The 23,460-nt window shown below is 32.6% G+C and overlaps 3 protein-coding genes and 1 long non-coding RNA gene across 14 annotated transcripts; all 4 read left to right on the forward strand.

Annotated features, from left to right (window-relative positions):
• Positions 1-4,721: 4,721 nt before the first annotated feature.
• Positions 4,722-9,482, forward strand: LOC107061778 (uncharacterized). The gene is made up of 4 exons (XM_015311584.1): positions 4,722-4,980; positions 5,077-5,139; positions 5,225-8,710; positions 8,908-9,482. Exons 1-4 carry the CDS (start codon positions 4,722-4,724, stop codon positions 9,480-9,482), a joined length of 4,383 nt encoding a protein of 1,460 aa, XP_015167070.1.
• Positions 9,483-9,626: 144 nt separating this feature from the next.
• On the forward strand, positions 9,627-10,611 carry LOC107061779 (uncharacterized). Its single transcript, XM_015311585.1, has 4 exons — positions 9,627-9,770; positions 9,880-10,177; positions 10,282-10,372; positions 10,470-10,611. Exons 1-4 carry the CDS (start codon positions 9,627-9,629, stop codon positions 10,609-10,611), a joined length of 675 nt encoding a protein of 224 aa, XP_015167071.1.
• Positions 10,612-11,512: 901 nt separating this feature from the next.
• On the forward strand, positions 11,513-12,714 carry LOC102597005 (uncharacterized). Of its 2 annotated transcripts, XM_015311598.1 has the most exons (5): positions 11,513-11,684; positions 11,769-11,895; positions 11,974-12,131; positions 12,224-12,347; positions 12,418-12,714. In XM_015311598.1, the coding sequence occupies exons 2-5, from the start codon at positions 11,848-11,850 to the stop codon at positions 12,709-12,711; spliced, it is 624 nt and encodes a 207-aa protein (XP_015167084.1). In that variant the 5' UTR covers positions 11,513-11,684; positions 11,769-11,847; the 3' UTR covers positions 12,712-12,714. The 2 variants fall into 2 exon arrangements, with proteins under 2 accessions (XP_015167084.1, XP_015167085.1); XM_015311599.1 differs by having other exon boundaries at positions 11,513-11,895.
• Positions 12,715-14,016: 1,302 nt separating this feature from the next.
• Positions 14,017-19,877, forward strand: LOC102597439 (uncharacterized). 10 transcript variants are annotated; one of them, XR_001474216.1, is made up of 5 exons: positions 14,019-14,443; positions 14,576-14,630; positions 17,153-17,291; positions 17,441-19,120; positions 19,252-19,877. It is a non-coding gene; the product is annotated as an uncharacterized lncRNA (long non-coding RNA). The 10 variants fall into 10 exon arrangements; XR_001474214.1 differs by having other exon boundaries at positions 14,019-14,243; XR_001474212.1 differs by having other exon boundaries at positions 14,021-14,630; positions 19,252-19,372; positions 19,477-19,877.
• Positions 19,878-23,460: the final 3,583 nt, after the last annotated feature.

Raw genomic sequence — 23,460 nt, forward strand, 5'->3', positions numbered from 1 at the left:
TTAAGTCATCTACAGTTATTGGAATGGTAAGTCGATTTCCGGTTAAATCCAACTCTGTGAGGTTTTCCAAATTCCTCAACTCACTAGGAATGAGACCAGAAAGTTGGTTAGAATAAAGGTACAAAATTTTGAGCTCAATTATGTAACCTAGAGTTATTGGAATTGAACCACTAAGCTGATTATTGCATAGCTCCAGATCATTGAGGTTTTTCAAATTCCCCAACTCTCGAGGAATGAGAATAGAAAGTTGGTTAGAATAAAGATACAAAATTTTGAGTTCAGTTAAGCTACCTAGAGTTATTGGAATTGAACCACTAAGTTGATTACTGGTTAAATCCAGCTCTGAGAGATTTTTCATATTCCCCAACTCTCTAGGAATGAGACCAGAAAGTTGGTTAGAATGAATGTACAAAATTTTGAGCTCAGTTAAGTTACCTAAAGTAGTTGGAATTGAACTAGTAAGACTATTATGGGATAGTTCCATATCATTGAGATTTTTCAAATTCCCTAAATCACTAGGAATGAGACCAGAAAGTTGGTTAGAATGAAGGTACAAAATTTTGAGCTCAGTTAAATCACCTAAAGTAATTGGAATTGAACCAGTAATCTGGTTGATCGACAGGTCAAGACAGACAAGATTAGTGAGGTTTCCTATTGCAGGGGATGATACCAGAGAGCTGATTCATGCTAAGATCAACATATTCAAGAAACGGGATAGATGAAAATGGAAAATCATGGAGTGTACCAATGACACCAGCAGTAGTAATATTCATCCTGTTTATCCGACGATTAAAGCATATAACTCCATACCAACCCCTGCATGCATCAGTACTTAGTTTCCATGAAGCCAATAAGGAATTATTTTTGTTTTGGAAAGTTGCTTTCCATTTGAGGAGAGCAGTTGCTTCCTCAGTGGAAGCAAAAGTAACAGCGAAGAGAGTGAATAGCTGAAGGAAATAAAATATTCTGGGAACCATTTTGAAGGCTAAAAGATTTCAGTTGTTTGTTTTGGATTTTGATGAGTACTTGTGCAGGTATAGTTTTATATTGTAGTGAATCACTACAAGTCTTGTTGAATCGATGGCATTTAATTCTCAGATTGTAAAATACGGATAGAATTAGAATGAGAAGGGTGTCACAATTGTGGCGTAAGCTTAAAGTTGTGGAAATAAATTTCGTAGTTGACGAGCTAATGGACATGCACTAGGAAGAAATTGCACAATTTGTGTTTCAAATAGGTTGATTTTTAATTTTTATCCTTATAATTGAATTTATTCCTTGTGGATATTGTTGGACCAAAATAATTAGGTGTCGAAGCTAGCAAAACAAACATTCAAATATCATGAATAAAAAGACAAACAAAAAATATACCAAAATATACAAATGTTTAACATAATTCGGTCAATTGACTTATTAAATCCACTAGAGGAGATGAGCAATTCAATACATAAATATGAAAGTATAAAATATCAAGAGAAATAAACTCACACAATTCACTCGGGATAAAAAGAGGTGCACACAAGTGTTAACGTAACACTTGTGTCTCACATATTATCCCCTACACAAAACTCTCAAAGCCCTACCTTGTGAATATTACTAAGTTATAAGAAACAAACCTCTATTTATAGAGTCATAAATATTTTCCTACAAGAAAAAGGACTAGCCAAATATGGAGACTTTGTGTTTCCTTTTAGGAAAAAGGAAAACTCAATATGGTAAGAAACCCATGGCAAATTCCCAACAAATCTTCTTCTTGTCATGAATTTTTGACAAAATAAATTTACTCCACCTTCTTCACATAATCTTCAATAGGTTGCATCTCCATCTTACTAATCTTCTCCATTAAATTTATGTCTTCACACACAGTAACACTCTGATAAAATTTCTCTAACAAAAATCTTCTTTACGGTAAAATGGGTTGTAGTTAGAATTGAGCCCCCCAAGATGAACATCCATTTTTAACCTCGCTCTGATATCACTTGTTGGACCGAAATAATCCGGTGTCATGCGGATCAAAGCGAACCTCAAAAGATACAAATATGAGTAAGAAAACAAACGAAAAATACCAAAGCAAACCTCAAAAGACCCTGAGTAAGAAGACAAATGAGAAATATACCAAAAGACACAATTTATTTTATACATAAAAGTATTTACTTTGATATAATTTATAAATATTTCTTATATGTTTTCATAGTTTTTATTTGTTAACATATTATTTCAAGTTTGACTTATTTATTTGCAATATTTATTTTATGCAATTTCATTATTATTATTATTTGTTGAATATCTTAGTGTCATCACTTATATTATATTTTGTATTATTTTTTAAAGAAACACTTTAGGTAGTTGGTTTTGGTAGGACTAAAGAAATACTATTTCAAACACAAGTTAATAATATGTTTGTATTAATACTTTATTGAAAAAACCTGAAAAATCTGAATTTTATTAGTTTGATTTGGTTTATAGATTTAAAAATTCGAAACAAAGTATTTGATTTAATATTAGAAAAATCCAAACCAACATTATCCATGTACACCCCTACTCAACATATATAGTATGTGGTAGCTATAACACAAGACTTGTTGTTTTGACAAATTGATGATTGGAGTTTGTTCTATATGGTATTTACATGGATGTAAAAATTGGCATAGGCTTCCAGCAATGGACAAAAAGTAATCCTATTAGTCATTTCATTGAAGCATAACTCCATATATATGTTCAGTTGGGGAAAGTTTTGAACAGAGAGGATCATTATCTGGATTCTATGCACACAGATAAAATCTTTGAAATCGTAAGACGAACAATGTGTAACATAGTAGTCGTAGTATTTCCCTTATTAGTTCTTATCCTTCAATTTCTATTACTATCTTTTGCTCCTTGTATTCTGTTCTGTTAGTACCTGATGTTGTTGTTACTTTTTTATTATTACTAGTTATAGGGAACGTGCATTGCACGTTTGTCTCCTACTATTTTATAATATTTACACAAACATAATTTTATGTTGATAGTTATTTATCGCATAATTTATTTTTATAGATATGCCAAAACTTGTATTGATTAATATGTAGATGTATAAAGTTTACATTTTCATCCAAAAGAAAAAAATAGAGATTTGAAATATAATCGTCTAGAGTAAGAGATATTCTAGTAAATATATAGATGTTTTCTCTATACAGACACAACCATTTAGGTTAATATTATAATTTTATTTTTACTTATTTGTTTGACAGCTAAGAAATACTCAAATATGTAGGAATCAATTAAGATTATATAACACCTAATCTAATAAGATGAATCTTAGATTTAAATTTAAGAATAAAATATACAACATTATGGAGTATTATCTTCTACAAATTTCTTATATCATTCTATAGAAGTGGTGGTACCCTTGGACGACCAAGGGTATTCCGGTCATTTCATTCCTTAAATTTTGTCCTGAATCTTCATTCTGTTCCCGGGATTCTTTGCCGCGTGTCTCAGCGGGAGATTCTTTTCTCTTGGGCCTTTTCTATTCCCCGGATTGTTTGACGCGTGTCCAGCGGCGACGTCAATTCGTCCACACCTTTCACAATTCAAAGCGCAGCTTGTCCTATATTTTATTTTTTTATCATCTCATTCCTTCGGAATGCCCTTGCACCAGCAAGGGTATTCCAGACATTTCCTTCCAACAAAAAGAGATCTTATCCTGCTGACCTTTCTGCTCCTGGGATTGTTTGCCGCGTGTCTCAGTGCCCACGTGAACCGATCGACGCGTTTCCCAATTCACACTACAACTTTTCGTATATGCTCTTACGGACAAATTTACTTCCTCCGTCGTACCTCCTTCCTCATTCTATAGAGCTACGTTGGAAACCCAAGACTTCCTCTCTATACAGTTTTCCTCCTTCTGCGAACTGCCAACGCAAAGGTGCGCTCTATTTCTTGCATGTGCACATTATTTCTCCGCTTTAAGGGATGATCCCCTATTTGTCTTCCTTTTGTTCTTGCTCACTGCTTGGATGCTGCTCACTTTCAACTCTTCTTGCTCGATCATAATCTCACAATCAACAAAAAATTAAAAGGGATTTATTGTTAATTCAAAACTCATGGCCAAGATACGAAGGAAATATTATTTTTGGTCTTCTCATCTGAACTGAAAATCCACGAAAATGGTGGATGTATTCTGCCCGAGGAAACCACAAAAATACTATCTTCTAGACTCCACAATTAACATTCCTTTGTATCGTTGCCTTGGTTATGTAGCAGTATCTTCTCTGCTAAAGTGGACTAGGCATTACACAAAAGTCAAACATTCCTCACAGTTAGTATAGCTTATTTCGGAATATTTATACCATCCTTTTTATATAAACCCATTTATTCTTCTTTGAAAAATTACACTCTAAAACAAAATATTACTTTTATTTTATAAGCTTTTTCCATTTCCCCCCTATATTGTGTTCTTCCTTCTATTTCTTCGACGCAAAAATTTACGATACAGTTTCCTTGCTTTTATTTTGCTCTAACACAACAAACAACTACTTTAATTTTCTCAGGCTTTCGATTTCAAATTTCTGTGCCTCAAACAACAAGGAATCAACACATGTACGTCCTTACACTTCCTTCTTTGTGCTTGGTTATATTACATTTTATCATTACGCTCTGATTATGTGCTATTCTAAATTGTTTACTGCGTGTTTTCCTCGCAACTTTCACTAGAAATATCTAAGAGCTCTTCCGCCCATATGTCTGATAACAAACTGCAACTCAACGCTGCTCAAACTGAGCAAACAAGTAATTCACAAAATATTGCCAAAAATCTTAAGCGCCGAATTGCCTACAAACAAATGCCTGCTGAAAAAAAGACAGCTCTTCTAGAGCGCCGTCGGGCTCGCTACTGCGCTCGAAGACATGGTTTTCCTCAAAAACATCTTCCTCCTCATTCCTCATTAGCTACTTCCGCGGGAGAACAACTCATTGAGTGTAACAGTGTGTATGAAATAGGTTAGCCACAGCTTCATTTTAAGCTTCCCTCTTACTTATAAACTACTATTCGATAGTTATTTTCTATACTATAGGTTAATACACATAATCCTACAGGATCAACATCCACCACATGTAGTGACCATTCCAATTTACTTCATCCAGACCCAACTGTCAAAGGTCTATTCATATTACCTTCTATTACTACTACTACCATCATTTATTTTTAGCTTAGCTTTTGCTAAGCTGTATTCTCATTCTGCAGAACCCACACAGAGCCAAATGGGTTGTTGGAGTAACAACCCATTACCTTGCAGCCCTGCTCTGTTAAAGAAAGTTCCAAACTGCAAATTCTGCCAAGCCAGAAGATTTCAATATGAATCCCCTGGTTTTTGCTGTGCCAATGGCACTGTCAAATTAATTTCACAGCAATTACCTCCTGCACTACAGAGACTGTATTTCGGTGACACTAATGAATCCAATCATTTCCTCACTTACATCAGAACATACAATAATATGTTTGCCTTTACTTCACTTGGAGTAAAATATGATAAGGAATTAGCAAAAAGGAATCAAGGTATATATACCTTTAAAGTTCAAGGTCAAATGTATCATTTCATAAATAATCTCTTCTCCCATGATAATCAGGTTAGAAACTTACAGGTTTACTTCTATGATAATGACGATGATATAATTAACAAAATGTTGTTCTCCGAAAATCTTGAACGAACAGTTGTTGCGAAGTTACTAGATATCCTACAGATTAATCCATATTCCATGTTTCTTAAATCCTTAACATGCATTCCAAACTTATCTAACTTCTACATTGCACTTAAATGTGATTCTGCATTGGACCAGCGAACACATAATTTACCCACTGTCTCCGAGGTTGCTGCTATATTAGTTGATGATGACTCAAATAATGTTATTTCTACACCTCACATTCGCATTTACACTCACTCTGATCGTAGCCAATTAGTGCATTATTACTACGGCTGCTACGATTCATTACAATATCCTCTATTGTTTCCTTATGGAGAAAATGGGTGGCATTGTGGTATTCAAAAATTCCTTCGCCAACCCATTTCTTCAACCAATCGTTCTACTTCTAATAATGAACAACTTCCCCAGGTATCTAACTGGTCCTCAATTGATGGACTTCTTATTGTTGAACAACAATTCTTACAAAATCAAAGGCAAAAAAAAAATACAGTCTCATGCCGCGAGTATTACTGTTATAAACTTCAAATTAGAGATAATGAAGAAAATGGAACCTTACATTCTGGGAGACTGTTCCAACAATATTCTGTGGACGAATTTATAAAAGTTGAAACCCAACGACTTGATTTTGTCTGGTTCAATCAGGATCTCTATAGATCTGATGTATTAGTAGGACTCATGGATCTTCAGAGACAAGGAGAAAGAGATGCTTCAAACATAGGCAGAAAAACAATTCTTCCTGCCAGCTTTACTGGAGGTCCCCGAGATATGCGTCGTCGATATATGGACGCCATGGCCTTAGTACAACAGTTTGGAAAACCCGATATCTTTCTGACAATGACATGTAATCCTTCCTGGCCAGAAATCCAAGAATTCTTATTACCAACTGATGAAGTTCAAAACAGACCCGATTTAATAAGCCGAATATTTAGAGCAAAGGTTGAAGATTTAAAGACAGATATTGTTAAGAAAAAAATCTTTGGAAAAGTCGCCGCTTATATGTACACTATAGAATTTCAAAAGCGTGGTCTTCCCCATGTACATTTTCTTATCATACTTACGGATGACCACAAATTCTTAACACCTGAGGCTTATGATAAAGTTGTTTGTGCTGAGATACCTGATCTCGCAACAGCTCCTTATCTACACTCTTTAGTTATTAAACATATGATGCATGGTCCTTGCGGAATATTAAATCCTAAAAGCCCCTGTATGAAAAAGCTGGGACAATGTAAATTTAGGTTTCCTAAAAATTATGCCTGCGCAACATCCAAAGGTGAAAATTCATATCCAATATACAAAAGACGAGACACAGGAAAATATTTCAAAATTAGAACTCAATATCTTGATAACTCATGGGTTGTTCCTTATAATCCCTATCTCTTAGCTAAATTTAATTGTCACATAAATGTTGAAATTTGCTCAGACATTAAAGCTGTCAAATATATTTATAAATATATTTGTAAAGGACATGACAAAATTGCTTTTCACATACATGGTAATGATGATTCTGATACAGTAATTGACGAAATCAAAGACTATCGATTAGCTAGATGGGTTTCACCACCCGAAGCTATGTGGCGTTTGTTTGCCTTTCCTATTAACGAAATGAATCCCTCTGTTTACCATCTCCAACTACATCTGAAAGACCAACAATTTGTCTCTTTCAAAACAACAGCAGATCTAAACACAATCTTGAACAACCCTGCAATTAGAAGAATAATGTTAACAGAATTCTTCTCAATGAATACGACAAACAGAAAAGCTATTGAACTCCAGTTATTATACAAAGACTTTCCCCAATACTTTGTTTGGTCTACAAGGGATAAAATGTGGACCCAAAGAAAACAAGGCAACGTCATTGGACGTATTGTTACCTGTCATCCAACAGAAGGAGAAAGATACTACCTTCGACTATTATTGATGAACATAAAAGCCCCAAAATCATACGCAGACCTACGGACTGTTAACGGAACATGTTATATCACATTTAGAGCTGCTGCAGAAAAACATGGACTGATGGCTTGTGACAACAACTTAGTTCAGTGTATGTCTGAAGCAGCTACTTATCAAATGCCACAGAGCCTTAGACGCTTATTTGCAACACTATTAGTGTATTGTAATCCTGCTAATCCAAAAGAATTATGGCAAACGTTTGAATATCCTATGTCTGAAGATTTTCTACTTATACCAAATATACAAACAGACCACATTCGGTTTTTGGTTTTAGATGACATCAATAATATTTTACATTCATTGGGTCATAATATAAATGAATTTACACTCATATCAAATAATAATTTCTCCTTTTCCACATCTTCTACCATAATGCAACAACCCACAGACATCCATTTGGAACGAAATATAATAGTCACAACCGCAGATTTGTTGCTTCATACAAAATTAAATAAAGAACAGCAAAATGCTTATAATGTTATCCTCGGTCGAATATTTTTAAATAAGCCAGGAGCTTTCTTCGTTGATGGACCTGGAGGAACTGGAAAAACCTACCTATATCGTGCCTTATTAGCTACTGTACGATCTAAAGGATTTATAGCTTTAGCGACTGCAACTTCTGGTGTTGCGGCTTCCGTTCTTCCTGGAGGACGAACTGCTCATTCACGTTTCAAACTTCCTATTGACATACGTGATAATCATGGCTGTAACATTAGCAAGCAAAGTTCACTTGCATCTTTAATTCGAGATGCAAAACTAATAGTCTGGGACGAAGTTTCAATGGCCAGGAAAAAACTTATCGAAACTTTTGACTTACTTTTAAGAGACATAATGAACATAAATACACTCTTTGGTGGAAAGGTTGTCGTTTTTGGAGGTGACTTTAGACAAACTTTACCTATTGTACAGAATGGCAGAAAAGATGACTTCATTAATGAAAGTTTGCTAAATTCACCCATTTGGAGTCAACTTGAAAAATATCAACTGCTGCAGAATATGCGCGCAAGAACAGATCCTGCTTTCTGTAAATACTTGCTCAAAATTGGAGACGGCAAAGAAACAATAAATGCACATGGCAAAATTGAAATTCAAAATCTTTTCTTATTCCATTTACGAATGAAAAAGATTCATTAAACATTCTGTTCAAAACTGTTCATCCAACTTTTAACATGTTCACCGAAGATATCTCTTCCATAACATCCCGTGTTATCTTAACAACAAAAAATGATTTTGTTGCTAAAATTAATCAAATGCTTATTGATAAATTTCCAGGTGACGCCATAACATTTGTTGGAATAGACGAAACTATCGAGCCAAAAGATCAAACGGAATATGAAGATTTTTTGCATTCTCTAAATCCCTCTGGTTTGCCTCCTCATAGGTTAATTCTAAAACAAAATTGCCCCGTTATTCTGCTACGCAATTTAAATCCTTCCAAAGGTTTATGCAATGGTACACGACTCATCTGCCTTGATTTCAAGACTCAAGTTATTAGTGCCAAAATTGCCAGTGGTGATTTTAAAGGAAGCCATGTTTTTATTCCTCGAATACCGCTCTTATCTTCGCAAGATGCACAATTGCCCATTCCTTTTAAAAGAACACAATTTCCAATCCGATTAGCTTTTGCTATGACCATAAACAAATCTCAAGGTCAAACACTTGATTTTGTCGGAATTTATTTGCGCCAACCTGTCTTTTCTCATGGTCAACTTTATGTAGCTTTATCACGAGCCAAAAATTCAGACAACGTTAGAATACTAATTCGCCCACCAACTGATCATAATCATGATGATCACTCTACGTACAATATAGTGTATGATGAAATTATAGGAAAGGCATTCTCTTAGCTTGTCCGATTATATAAAAGATATAATAAATTCCTATTATGTAAGTTATTACCTCGATTCTTTTATTTATATACTTTATTCATTCTCCCTCTGTTCCTAATTAAACTATATATTAACTTTTGCTCTTCTCTTCATTTTTAGAAAATGACTCACAATCTTCTGATACATGAAATAACTCCAGAAACTCCACTTTGGACCTGTAAGGTACAAATTGTGGATATATATGGACCCGCAGAGAGCAAAGAAAGAAAGGTAAAATATCTAAACATGATCGTGCAAGATGAACAGGTACAACTATCAGATTGAATTCTTCTATATCCTAAACCATCAGTAAATAGTCCACATCATTTAGCTCCGCAATAACCTCCCAGTATTTCGTTTCTATATTTACTCACAGGAATATCAAACAAAGGCCACTGTTTATGCCGATGACATACCCAGTTATCAAAAACGGATTAAGCTTTACCACACTTTCCGCATAACAGGGGGACGCGCACAACCGCCATATTTGAGATATGAAAAGCCCCTGTCTGCATTTAACTGGGTTCTTGATAAAAAGAGCATCATTGATCCAATTAAAACAGATGATGTCGATGCGCTGCCGCCACCTACCAAGCTTAACATCACATCCTTTGCGGATATTAAACGCAACGTTGCCCAGACAATGGCAACTGACCTCACCAAAAAAGAATTTGGTAGGCCTATTATTTTCTTTGATCATTAAATTCACGTGTAATATAGACAACCAATTTAACACTATAAATGTACATATACTAACTCCATATACTATTGTCAACAGACATACTCGCAATTGTTGTCAACTGTTCTCCCCCAAGATATGTTGCGACTGTGGAAAAAAGATTGCAAGAACTCATTGTTGTCGATATGTTGTAAGCATATTCATTCAACTTTAATCTTCTGACGCCTCTTGCTTCCTTAACAACTTTGAACAGTAATACATACAAATAAATGTTCTTCCTTATACAGCAAACAAAATCTTACCTTCACTATATGGGAAGAGGGAATTATAGAAAACGAAGGTAGGAAACTGCTGCACCAATTCCGAGAATATCCTGTAATCCTTGCTCGCCGTATTGGAGCATCAAGATATAATGGTAAACTGCAATAAATAATGTTACCTATAATTTTTCTCTCATTTTCTCTTTTACAGCTAATCCAAAACTACTACACAAACATACAGTTGCTCAACTTTTAAACTGTTAAACCAGTAGAATTTACCTACTTATACTTTGGATCATCATAACATAGGGCAAAATTTTTGTGCCTCTGCTACTTTTAAACAGCAAAAAGGACTGAACAATATCAAAACAAGAAACACTCTTTATACTACTAGCTGCAACGGAAAATCTTGTTTGCTTAGCAGTATAACACAGACCATCTGTTTACTACTTCAATTATGTTATGAATCTTAGTAGATAGAATTTTGATCAACACTCCTCTTTGTCACTCTGTTCTTCGGACTGAAATTTCACGATATCCTGTACAGTTGTTGAACTTTTAAGCTGTACGTAAGAATCTATTTCCATTTCAGACAAGAATCAATTGTTGGTAGCTTACAGCTCATATTAGTTTTGAAATTTTAAATTTCATTTTTCTTTCACCCCTAAACAAATTATGCACTGTCCTTCTTACATCAGTCAAGTTTATCATTTTCCTGTTAGTCTTTTCCTCTGTTTTATGAATTGGATTTTCAATGTTTTCCGTCTCGGTTATTCAGATCTCTAATTTGCTCAAATTCTGTGTTAAAAGATCAAGTTTTAAAGAAAAGTTGGATTTTCGAACTTTCTTTCTTCTAATAATTTTTTTTTTTTTTTCATATTGGAATAATTGTTAATTCATCCTAATTTCCAATACCATGTGTAATTCTAGCCTCTTCAGCTTCAGGATACATTATGTATTAAAACCACTTTTACCTGCCACTGGATTTCCCAAATAATTTATGGATTTTTCCCTTATTTTGACACAGTCACACTAGAGAGTTTTCCCTCGAAGGATGTTCACTCCAATTTAATACACTAACATTAGCTACAATTTTAACTCATTTAAAACTATCAGATTTACTCCTCCTTTATTAACTTGTTACTATAATGTAATTGGCATAGGTGTGTCGCTGACAACAAAATTTGACACAACAATTCAAATTGATCCACCTTATCCACAACGCCGAGAACTACAAGCATGGTATTACATTGCCTTCATATATATTCTGACTATCTTTTCCTATCAATAAATATTATGAACTATTGACATTTGCATTATATACAGGGTCACTGAGAACCGCCAAATACTTACCTCTTTCACTCTCAGAAGTACATCCACATCAGGATTTCTTCTCTCTGTTCCCATGGATGAAGAAATAGTACCTATTGCAAGCATTGACTCGCAACAAGATGTCAGTACAACATTTGTCCTTTACTTCACGCAAAAATCTATTCTAATGATTCTCATCCTTATCTTTCTCCTAACACAGGGCCACACATTTACAGTTGAGGCAAAAATAACCTTTCCCACTGACCTTAAGAAATTCTATGTCTTAGTCTGTTCAAACTGTGGGCAAGACGTGCGCTATCCAACCATAAGAGAAATCGATTGTATGAACTGTGACCAGAAAAACCTCTTAGTACCCAGGTACTTTATGATCTGCATCTCACCATATATTGTTTCGCATAATTCTTATTTAAAACATCAAATCATTATGTTTTACATGTATAATTCTACAGGTGCAGGTTTGATATAGATCTCACAGATGACTCAGGCTCAACAATTGGAATAATTATGGATAAAGAAGGAGAAAAATTATTGTCCCTTACTGCAGAAGAAATTTACAAAAGGGCTTCGGATCCGGTACTACTTCTAATCAAATCATAATATGCATAATTCTCACTTAATAAATATAAATTCCTATCCTTCCTAGGGTAACTATCCATCTCTGGAAGACGTTCGAGCTAACATTAGCAACAAACTCTTCCATGTTCGAGCAAAGAAAGCATTTGCCCGTCCTTCACGCACAACATCAGTGAAATTATACATCCACTCCTGTGTTGAAAAGCAAAGTTTTACTGATTCTCTTCCCTCACCGAGCACAATCAATACTCATGAAGCAAGCAAAAGAAAACAGAAAGTCCACCCACCGCACATAACTGAAGAAGCTGGATCACTGAAAATGAAACAGAAACTGGATCCAGCAACTCCTAAAAAAACCAACTGAAGGTGATTTATTTACATCAACACTTATCATTTTATGCACTCCACATTTACATCCTCAAATATTACTTCTACTGTTAAATCAATACTATATGACACTTCCCCAGTTTATTTTTGTTTCCCCAGCTACTTCAACATATAATTTGTAGCATGATGATGACTCTTATGAATCTTTCTTTCCACTTTCTCACTACCATCTAACGTCCTTATTGGTTACTTTTAGTCATTGCCAATGTTTTGCATAACAACTGTACCATTGACTTAAATTTATGACTCTCTAAGTACTAAACGTTTAGTCCATATCATGTAATATATTCATTCACCTCTTCTGTTTCTTTTCTTGTTTAGTCAAATAATTGTAAACACGCATATTCTGTGACATACTTTGATGGCTTCTTATAGGACAAATCCCCAGACTAAAATCATAACACCATAAAAAACAAATTAATATCTGCTCAGCAAAAGACAAAAATAACAGATGAACAATCTTGATCTAAGCTGTTAATGCTTTATATTTGCGTAAGAAACATACCATTTTATTAAACACTTCTATTTCCAAGTTTTCGCTTACTGCTTAATTTGCCTGTTTGTTAATAATATCCTACATGTTTGCATCGTTTTTGGCTTTACTGCTTCCTCTACACTGCTGCTTCTTCCTACATGTATATACTTGTGCTATCCTTTTCTTTTCCCCTTTCGCCTGTTACCTACTAATAGAATTTTCCCTAGGTTACCCAATGTTTTTGACAACTACTTCTGCACTTTTGGGTGGTAATACAGGTACTTTGACTTCCTGCACTATATCACTTACAATTACATTCTTTTCCACTTCCATTATTGCTATAACTATCTTTCACATTTTCCACAATTATTTGCTCACAGGGAAAACTGCTGACTTTTTGCCTTCTACATAGATGCTTCAAAAACTTTCTACATGAAATGCTCCGAAAACATCTTACCTTATACTACAGAGGTACTTAAAGCTAACTTACCTCCCTTTCTAAGTCTTCATGACATAACACACTATTTCCTAACACACTCTGTATCGTAATCCCTTTATCGTACAGACACACAATGAAGGAACAAGCTAGCTTCAGAAAACTTTTGTGCCACTGTACTGTTAATGTTTGTTTTATGCTACTTCCAGCAAAATCCCTGTATAACATTTCCACTTTATATATTATGTAAATATTTAATCTAATGATGCCTTTTTCCGTTACATTTACAAACACAAATGCAAGCCCGTGCCTTGCACGGGCACTCCCCATCTAGTATTATATAGAAGAGTGAAGCCAACCAGGACGACCAAGGGTATTTTGGTAATTTTACGCTGTAAAATATCCAATTTCTAGAATCATCTTAAGGAATGACTAAAGGCAAAAGCGTTATTTCGCTCGACTGGGAAAATAATATCAGAGGCACAACAACATATGTCAAAAGAGATCCATACGTCTTTTTCACTCTTTTTTTATGCTATCAAGAATGGTCTCTTCATCATCGTCAAGAACTTTTTGATTCTCTTCATCTTCACAACGGGTTACACTTCAGTTTTTAGATTTGTTCATCATTTAAATTTTGCCAAATTCTTTGTACGTTTTTCATTCATCTACTTTACATAAATCCTTGGGTTTCATTAAGGAATCTAGAAGAGTATAGATGAAAGTTTCACTGAGCTGCATGTCAAATTGCTTATTGATTTCATATATATTCTTCTATATATTTTCAATCTTAGATAGGTTCTTCATCAGTTTTTAAGTTCTTCTGTCAATTTTTGTTTAATCTTCATCTATTTCTGTTAAATTTTTTCTTAATCTTCATAAAAAAAATTGTGTTATTCACTTCTTCTGATCGACTATTCTACCCTGCAGATCAAATCTCTGATTGAATCTTCATGATCTACTCTAATGGGTTTTCCAATGTCGGGTAAGTTCTTAATTGATTTCTTTGTTCTTCTCGCAATTATTATATAATCTTCATCATATTCCCTTTAATTTTGTTTAACATTCATAAAATATCTGTATTTCATGGCTAAATCTCAATAACTAAGGAAATAAAGTGATAGATTTCTCTATGTAAAAAAAATTCAGTGACATCAGTGTAAATATTAATCTTATTCTAGGTTGAAATGTCTGTATTTGAGAAGTTTTGGATTATTTTGCATGTTACCACTTTATGTTTGCTCATGTTCTTTTTTTCCCCTCCTTTTTGGTTCTCTTTACACTTTCTAATTGCCTTACTTTTTGGATTGTAAAGGTAATTTTCAAAATACCCAATTTACTTTTGGTGTTTAAGCAATCATCTTGTGTAGGTTGATTTTCTGCACTTCTAATTTATTAGTGTATTCTATGAGTTTGAGACAAAAGTTAATAGTTACAAAGCCGATATAATGCAATAAAAAAGGTGAGTATGCTTTTACAGATTAATTAACTTTGACCTTCTTCCCAAAAGTCTCTTATAAACAAGGTGAGAGACAAAGAAACTATTCAATGCTCTATGAAACTATTGGAATTGCACATATATGTTTTTGTCCTTAACTCAAGTTAATATAATTACACAGATAATTTTAGTTATAAGTAAATACACATTTTTCCATTTTTACTCTACATTTGATCTTGATGTGTAATCTATACACTAGACAATAATCTATTGTGAAACCTCGAAATTTGATGATGATTATTGCTTTATTCAAGTACCATGACTGAGATATTATTTTTTTCCTAACTATTGCAATGACTACTACAGTAGAAGGTGAATAGTTGTATTAAGATGTTGGCATCTCTTTTCTCACATTGCCATATATCTCTAAATTTTGTGGTAATGCTTCTCTTGAACCAAATGTTCCAACATACATTAGTTACATGGATAGCCACATTAAGAGTAGCGCCTATTGCTTTCATTCACTCCAATCTTCTAGGTTCGATTGCAGTTGCTCTTGTTCCAATAGTAAATTATTATTTTTCTTGAAGATGTTTGTTTAGACTATTCTATTATAGTTTTCTTTTGATGATTGAATTATTTTCGTGTATTACTCTAAATCATTCGAAATCTACATTCTGTTAATTTGAAGGTACTGATTATAAATTTATACACAAAATTTAATGTTCTTTTTTTTTTTTGTGGTACTCATGTACATATGGTATGGTAAGTTTTAATTTTTATTGGTTCAATTCCTCTCCTTTTTACTAATTCTTTCACGTATAAGTAAGTAGTTGCACGTTATTTGCTCCAAATTGGTTTTCTCTTGAGAATTTAACATCCACACATTTTTGTTTGATGTCTGCAAAAAATTTCTTCATCTTTATTTTATCTATAATTTATTGGTCTTTTTTTGTGTGGAATTTCACTGAATATGTTATTGTTGTTGTTGTTTATTGGCTTTTTTTGTGCCTTTGATTTCTCCAACAACAAATAGTGTGGCAAATGAAATCCAAGGGACTTATAAATATTGAGAGATAGAGAAAACTATGTCTTTCCTTTCCCGTGTTAGAGAAAATTACAACTGTTTACCATCATAGAGCCAGATTGTAGAATATTCTAGCATAAGATTTTAGGAGAGACTATATAAAATGAAACCTTGTTTATTTTTGTTTTTTTATTTATCAAAAAGGAAAAAAAGCTTATCAATTAGAAAAAGATAATAAGATATGTGGACTTTTAATTTTTATCAATTCATTGCTTGGGTACAATTTTTCATCCTACTATAGAGCACTATAGTTGTGACATAGTTCACATATATTTTTCTGAAGTTTGAAAAAAAATATTTATCTAAATTAATCTTCACGGGCCTTGAACTTAGCTTGAAGCTGAACTGAAATGGGACAAAAGTGATTCGGTTGATCAAATTTTAATTATTTTATGAGCTATTAATGGATTGGTATGACTTAGTTTTGATTTTAAAAGAATGAAGCAATATGGTTGAGTATCATAATTCTCGTAAACCTTGAAGGCACTCTTCTATTTTTGTACTACATGAATATTGCTTTGAATGTATAACTATTCTTTGTAGAGCAGGAGTATATTTTTCTAAGAACTTGGCCTACGATCATCCCAATGTTCATGTAATGCCATTATTGATTTTTTTTCACTGTACTATTTCATTGGTTCATGTATTTGATTATTGATGTTAGCTTATATAACTTTATTTTTGTCCTTTTTAAAGATATGTTCCTTCGAGTACTAAACCGTTAAAAAGTCAAGCACTACGATTTTACCAAATGTAAGCTTGGTGGTAGCTTTCCAACCTTGTGAAACTCATCCATTAAGGCAACCAGCCAGTTAAAAACAAATCAGTTTGTAAAAAGTTTTGCTAAGGCAACATTTTCCTTCTTTTTGATAGATTAACTATTATGGAGTGTTTTTATTATTTTTTCTTTTCTCATATGTTTAATGATAAACCTTGTCGACCTAGACTTTTGTATCAGACTGATGTATGCCTTGCATTTCAGTTGTTGATAAAATGTGGTCTCAGAGATGAAAATATTCTTGTCTTCATGTACGATGACATTGCTTACAATGAAGAGGGCCCAAGACCAGGAGCTATCATTAATAGTCCTGCTGGAGGATGTTTACAAAGGACTTGCTAAGGTATGTGTTTTTTGCCATCATTATTAGTGTATACCTAAACTGTACTCCCATCTCATGTGTTATCTCTTGAGGCAAGATTACACTAGAGATGATGTTAACGTGGACAACTTTTTAGCTGTTCTCCTTGGTAACAAAACTGCTCTTACTAGGTACCGGAAAGATGGGAGTGGTGGTCCAAATGATCATATTTGCATATTCTATAGTGATCATGGTGGCTCTGGGTTGCTTGGTAAGTAGCTTATTTATGCCTCTTTTTGGTTGTTGCTTTGCTTTCTATAACTTGCGCTTTATACTAATTTCTTAATGAAGGCTTAAATCTAAGTCTGCAACTCGATTATTTCACATCTATTGAATATTAATGACCATTGTCTCACTGCTTTTTACTGTTTGAAAAAATTGATATTTATTCGTTCTGTATCATATGTAAAAGATTTATCAGAGGTAATGTGAACTGACTGTAATTTGAGACTTTAAATGGTATTATGTATTAATGAAGTTAAGATGAGGATTGTGGAGATGTGGTCCAATGAATATTCAATGGCTACATTGGCATGTTAAGTCCACATTTTCCTCCGACATACATTTTTCTTCTCATAAACTTGGATTAGGGATCACCTTTTATTGAGATGAATGCGTGGTTATGGTAATTATTAGATAAGCATTAATGTAAATCAGAAAGAATTTACATAGTTTTATCAGCTGACTAAACAACATAAAAGCAAATTTCTGCGCAAGAATTTTGACTCCATACCAAATGCATGGCATCGGTGGTTTTTCTAATTGCAATCCTATTCATGGAAAGTTCTCATTTAACAATTATATTAGCCAGTGAACATCTTTCTCAATAGAATAATTCAGAAATCTATATTTTTCACGCGAGTCACATGAAAAAAAAATACATGATTGGCACCGGTACTCACTTTTATTTAATGTGTCTGCATGCATAATATATTCCTATGGAAATGTCTTCAATGATTTCGCCTCTAGAATATCACCAAATGAAGTAAAGGCATTGGAAGCAAAGGTAGGCTTTATTTTCGTAAGACCTCAAAGGCTATTGTGAGTACAAACAACTCATTGTACAAGTTTCTTTGGATTGCACCAAAATTTAGGCTTCTGGAATACGTCAAACTATGGTGAGGGCGTGTGAAGTACACACATCTCACTTTGTTGATTCCTTGAACATAAGTGTGTAAATGGGACATGAAAATTAGAGTTGAAGGGTTTAAATGGAACAAAGTTGAGTTGAAGTGTCAAAATGAAATTTAGGGGCAAGTTTAACATCTTGTTTGGATGGTTGTTATCTGTTATATTGTATTGTATTGTATTGATTCTTCATTTAAAGATAAAGGAATGTATTCTCTACCTGCCGAATGGAAGGGAGGGTGGAAGTTTAATTTCACGACATGTACAACAAGCTCATAGAGCAAGAGACTTCTTTTGTGTTTGATGGTGGGACACCATTAGATGAGAATGGGCTGTGTTTTGTACTTAGATTGTTGCATTTTCACATTCATGTTTCGGATCTGAACCCTGATGTGCACATGGTGCTTGATTATATGTTTAAATGGATTTAATGTCTGAATTTCATTTTAAATGGGATTTCTGAAGAATAGTGTGTTAAACACCAATAGTTTTTTTAAGAATCTCTTTTTGTTGAAGTAATAGGTAATATGTCTAGGTCAGCCATTGCGTCACAAAAATGACGTTTTTAATGGGCGAGAAGATTTTGTCTTCCACAGAGACATTACAGTGTAGAGACAATAAGAAAATGTTAGCTTTTCTATGATACCTACAATTAGAAGAAGCTAGACAAATGAGGCTTTGAGGTGAGTGTTTTACCTCCGTTAAGCTTTTTATGTTTACTTTGAATAATATAATGTGTTCTGAGTATATATTTGTGCTACAAGGATAATAACTATTGATATGAGAAGGCTTAAGGTAAAGAAATATTTTGCAGTACATTGATACAGGTTCATAGTTTTTGACTATAAGCCAGAGAGGAAATAGTTGGAAGAAAGAGCAACAAAAGCCAATGCAAAAACAAGAGTCATTTAGAAGCTCCCGCTTTGGGAATGGAGGTACTTATATTTTGAAGAGCTTCTTGGACTTTTAGTTATTTTGAATTTTTCAAAATATTATTACACTTCTGTGAATAAGCCTTAAGTTGAGGTGTTTATTGTAGTACGAATGAAAACTTGAAGCAGTAATTTGGATTTTCATCTGACAATGAATATGTGAACTCCCCTTATGAGGACGTCCCTTTGTAGTTTGGGCTAAGCAAATACCAAATCCAACTACTATTGAAATGTCTGAGCCATTTCAGAAAATGAATGTCAGCTTATTACTGCTGAGTATGCCTTCAATAATGTCTCTGTTTTGCAACTATGGAGTTTATAATAAAGCTTATAGCAGTTTTAGATTTGCTGCTCGCTTTTTTTTTGCAAGTGCTCGTATATCTGTTAAGAGCATAGTCAATTGAGCATAAGAGAAATTCTAATGATGTATTTATTGTAGCATTTGCATTTCTGGAACTTTTATGTATTTATAAAAATAGTTTAGCAATATAGTATCCCGTTGTTTTTATTGTATAGCAACAATATTTGTTCATCATTAATCAAACTACAACAGAAAAAAAGTCATAATTGTTCTTTCAAAATCATACATGTTGGGCCCGTGCATAGCACGGGCATTCCATATCTAGTATATATAATAATAAGAGTACATCATCAGTTTTATTTTTTTATTTTTATCTTACTGTCTACTTTCATTTTCATTTTCCTCTCTTACTCCGTACATATATAAATACTTCCCACTTTGTGCCTACATTCATTCAGATTCTTCAATTTCCACGTTTATGAAAAATCCAATGTTATGGAAAATTAACCCTAAATCATTTTTTAAACTAAAACTCCTAGTATTTTTAATTTTTTAATATAAATTTTAAAAATGCTCCAATACAAAAAGGGAAATGACATAAGAAGAAAATTATATTGACACAAGAGATCACGTAGCTTCAGATCAAAATTATTGTAGAATGAAATATCCTTATTTTCTTTCTTCTTCTTATTTCACCCCATGATAAGCTTTAACTGAAATTACAAAATGATCTTGTATTGTTAATGCCTTGGTATGTCACATCTTTACATTATACTTATTTCTATAAAATTCAGACTATGAAGAATTTGGACTTGGGATTGAAAATGTGAGATGGTGAATGCATATGATGTGTCTGTTTGTACATGGTATTTTCAAAATTTAAGAAAAGAGTCATTTTACTTTTTTATGAAGCTATAACTAATAATTTTTGAAGATTTCGATATTGGCATGTGTAATTGAAGAACAAAAAAGTGTCCAATGATGTAACGGAAGAAAAAAAAGAGACGGTTAATAATTAGTGACTTAACTTTTCTTTTCATTACCTTAAATGTAAAAAGAAATTAAATAGAAGAAAATGCCACTTAACTTTTATAGAGCCCAACTATAAGGTTATCGTATTACACGTGCAATACACTAATATTTGACAGACGTTCCCTCAGAATTTGGCTCGTCGTTTATCGTCTGACATGTCCATTTATGATGAGAAACAACAACATCTTTCTTCTTACCCCATTCATGAATCCTCATATGAAGTTCAGCCGCAGCAATCAATAAATGAACACCTTGAATTGATATCAAAATGAACAGCTTAATATATATATATATATATATATATTATAGAGAGAGAGGGGGGGTGGAGCTACATACAAATTTAGCATCATATATAATTGCTTATTTCTAAGGTATAGAATGAATAATGTCAAATACTCGGTGCAGATAAAGTTATGCCTTTTAATATTATGAATTGCCAAATATAAGGAAAAAATATTAATCATAAAATACCATACATAAAAAAATAAACTATTACAATTATATTGATGTAGAATAAACACAAACTTACTTTCTTGAAGCTTGCTATAAGATTATAGGAACTCACTCTCATATTCGATCTCAGTTATACATCCTTGACTAAATTTTTATTGCTGCAATAAAAAACGTCCAAAAAGTTTAACAATCAAATACTGTTTAAATAACTATCAAAGAAAAATCAACTACAAAAAAATAAAATAATATTTTCTAATGCAATTGAGAATCTAATAATTCGAAAATTAAAAAACACATGAACCATAGAAAACGTTGATAGGTCTGGAATATATATAGTAAGAGGATGCATATTTTTTTGACTTATGAAATTCTTCTTTAATAGACAAATAAATAAAGAAAAGATCAATTGAATAGATAAGATGAATATGAACATTTCAAATTTTATTTTTCCAACCTTTGAGATTCTCATCAAACGTAATTAATTGGTTAATATGTGGTCACTTCCCATTTAATTGACTATTGTCATTTATTAGATGGTAAATTTATTATTTGGTACAAAAATATCATAGAATCAGTATTTAAATTAGGGGTAGTAACGTTGATTAATTTTAATGTAGATTTTTGTACTTATTTTATTTTAAACTTATGTTTTCCTACTTTTAAATAACTTACAATTCAAAAAATAATTAAAATGATATTATTTAATTAATTAGATGTTTAATTTAGTCTAGGGGTAAAATGGTAATTCAACTTTTCATCTTTGGAGCTTCCACTTATAATAATATATATATAATAATACTAGTTTCTGAGTACGTGCGTTGCACGTGTGACCCATGAAATTTTTTATAGATCCATTACAACGATTAAGTATATATGAAAATATATTATTAGTAATAAAATAACAATTACAAATAAATTTTTAAAAGGGTGACAAAAACAACATTTATAAACTTTGAACTTGGTTAGTAGTTAGCAAATTTTCAATTATGTCACAAATGGCTAACAGAGCCCCAAAAGAACCCAGACTTACGAAAATAAAAAATTCAAGAAAATTATATTAAAGAAGTCTAATATATAGAGAAAACACATTAAATGAATAGAGAAGGAAAAATATACAAACATACACATCCTTTCTTAAACTTTAGTCATAACAATATAGAGGAAAACGAAATACAAAATTAATACATAATTTTTTGAAATTTTTGTCGACGCCTTCCATAACCAATCAAAATTGTAGAGTCTTCTTCATTGAGTCAAACTAAAGAATGAATCAAATATTACAAAATAATATAAGTGCTTCACTACTTTGATAATATAATGACAAAGGATAATCTTGGTGGGGGTCTCATAAAACAAAAAATATATGAATTTATATAGATAAAAGCGCAGAAATACCAAAAGATATCTTAAAGTTTCAAATTAAACATTTGGAGGTTATGATTATAAAAAGCATGCAATTTATGAATATTAAGATATCAATTGAATAGATAATTAGATTTAAAAAATACTATTAAATCTAGAGGAACTACGCAAACCTAATTCTCACCTTAATCAAATATGTAGGCATGTTTCCTCAAGTTCGATGATTAAAGTTCAAAAAATTAAATAAAATTATTAAATTCTCCTTCAAGAAAATGAAAAAGTTTTTATCCTTGTTAAGGAAAGAATGTTTATCCTTATTCAAAAATAAAAAAATAAAAATATTTTTTTTACTTCACATTTCAATTAATTTTAGAATGAAAAAAAAGATAAATAATTTTTTAGAACATAGAAAAGTGTCATATCACTTTTTTAAGAAGAGAAAATTCAAGAATGACCAAACTGAAAAGCAAAGTAAAATTACAACTAAATTTGAACTTTAAATTACCCCTTTTTTGCTGCTTGCCAATGGTTCTTGCCTTCTCGGTATTGGATTGTTTTCTGAAGGAGAGATAACTCTAACCTTTCACGTAGGAAATCAATTAACAATTGAAAGCAAAGTGAATTAGGAAATCAATTAACAATCATAAAAATTCTTGATGAATGATCAAAAATTCTTTATATTGATTTTGTTTTTGTAAAGGAATTAATGCATATTCATTTCTTCCAGCCGTCACTCGATTGAATTTTCAAAATCATGCCAAAGTATGCACGTCTTGGTTCATAAGTTGTGATGACTTCAACCTTTCATCCAATATTCATGCTATTTGAACAAATCAGTCTTTAAAACTTCACAGTCATGTTGCAGAACTCGTGTTCCTCTTCACAATCTTAATTTTACCTTCAAATTGGCAAAAAGAGAGGTAAATTGAAAACTTGTAACACA

The sequence above is a fragment of the Solanum tuberosum genome, unplaced genomic scaffold, assembly GCF_000226075.1.
Source record: "Solanum tuberosum cultivar DM 1-3 516 R44 unplaced genomic scaffold, SolTub_3.0 scf00164, whole genome shotgun sequence".
Lineage (NCBI taxonomy): Eukaryota > Viridiplantae > Streptophyta > Magnoliopsida > Solanales > Solanaceae > Solanum > Solanum tuberosum.

Bases quoted from the DNA above. Each gene is read 5' to 3' on its own strand.
- LOC102597005 (XM_015311599.1), top strand. From the start codon at position 11,848: ATGGATGAAGAAATAGTACCTATTGCAAGCATTGACTCGCAACAAGAT. The intron at 11,896-11,973 runs GTCAGTACAACA...CTCCTAACACAG, and splicing joins GCATTGACTCGCAACAAGAT to GGCCACACATTTACAGTTGA. The intron at 12,348-12,417 runs GTACTACTTCTA...TATCCTTCCTAG, and splicing joins ACAAAAGGGCTTCGGATCCG to GGTAACTATCCATCTCTGGA.
- LOC107061779 (XM_015311585.1), top strand. From the start codon at position 9,627: ATGACTCACAATCTTCTGATACATGAAATAACTCCAGAAACTCCACTT. The intron at 9,771-9,879 runs GTACAACTATCA...ATTTACTCACAG, and splicing joins TGATCGTGCAAGATGAACAG to GAATATCAAACAAAGGCCAC. The intron at 10,373-10,469 runs GTAAGCATATTC...TTCCTTATACAG, and splicing joins CTCATTGTTGTCGATATGTT to CAAACAAAATCTTACCTTCA.
- LOC107061778 (XM_015311584.1), top strand. From the start codon at position 4,722: ATGTCTGATAACAAACTGCAACTCAACGCTGCTCAAACTGAGCAAACA. The intron at 4,981-5,076 runs GTTAGCCACAGC...ATAATCCTACAG, and splicing joins TAACAGTGTGTATGAAATAG to GATCAACATCCACCACATGT. The intron at 5,140-5,224 runs GTCTATTCATAT...CTCATTCTGCAG, and splicing joins TCCAGACCCAACTGTCAAAG to AACCCACACAGAGCCAAATG.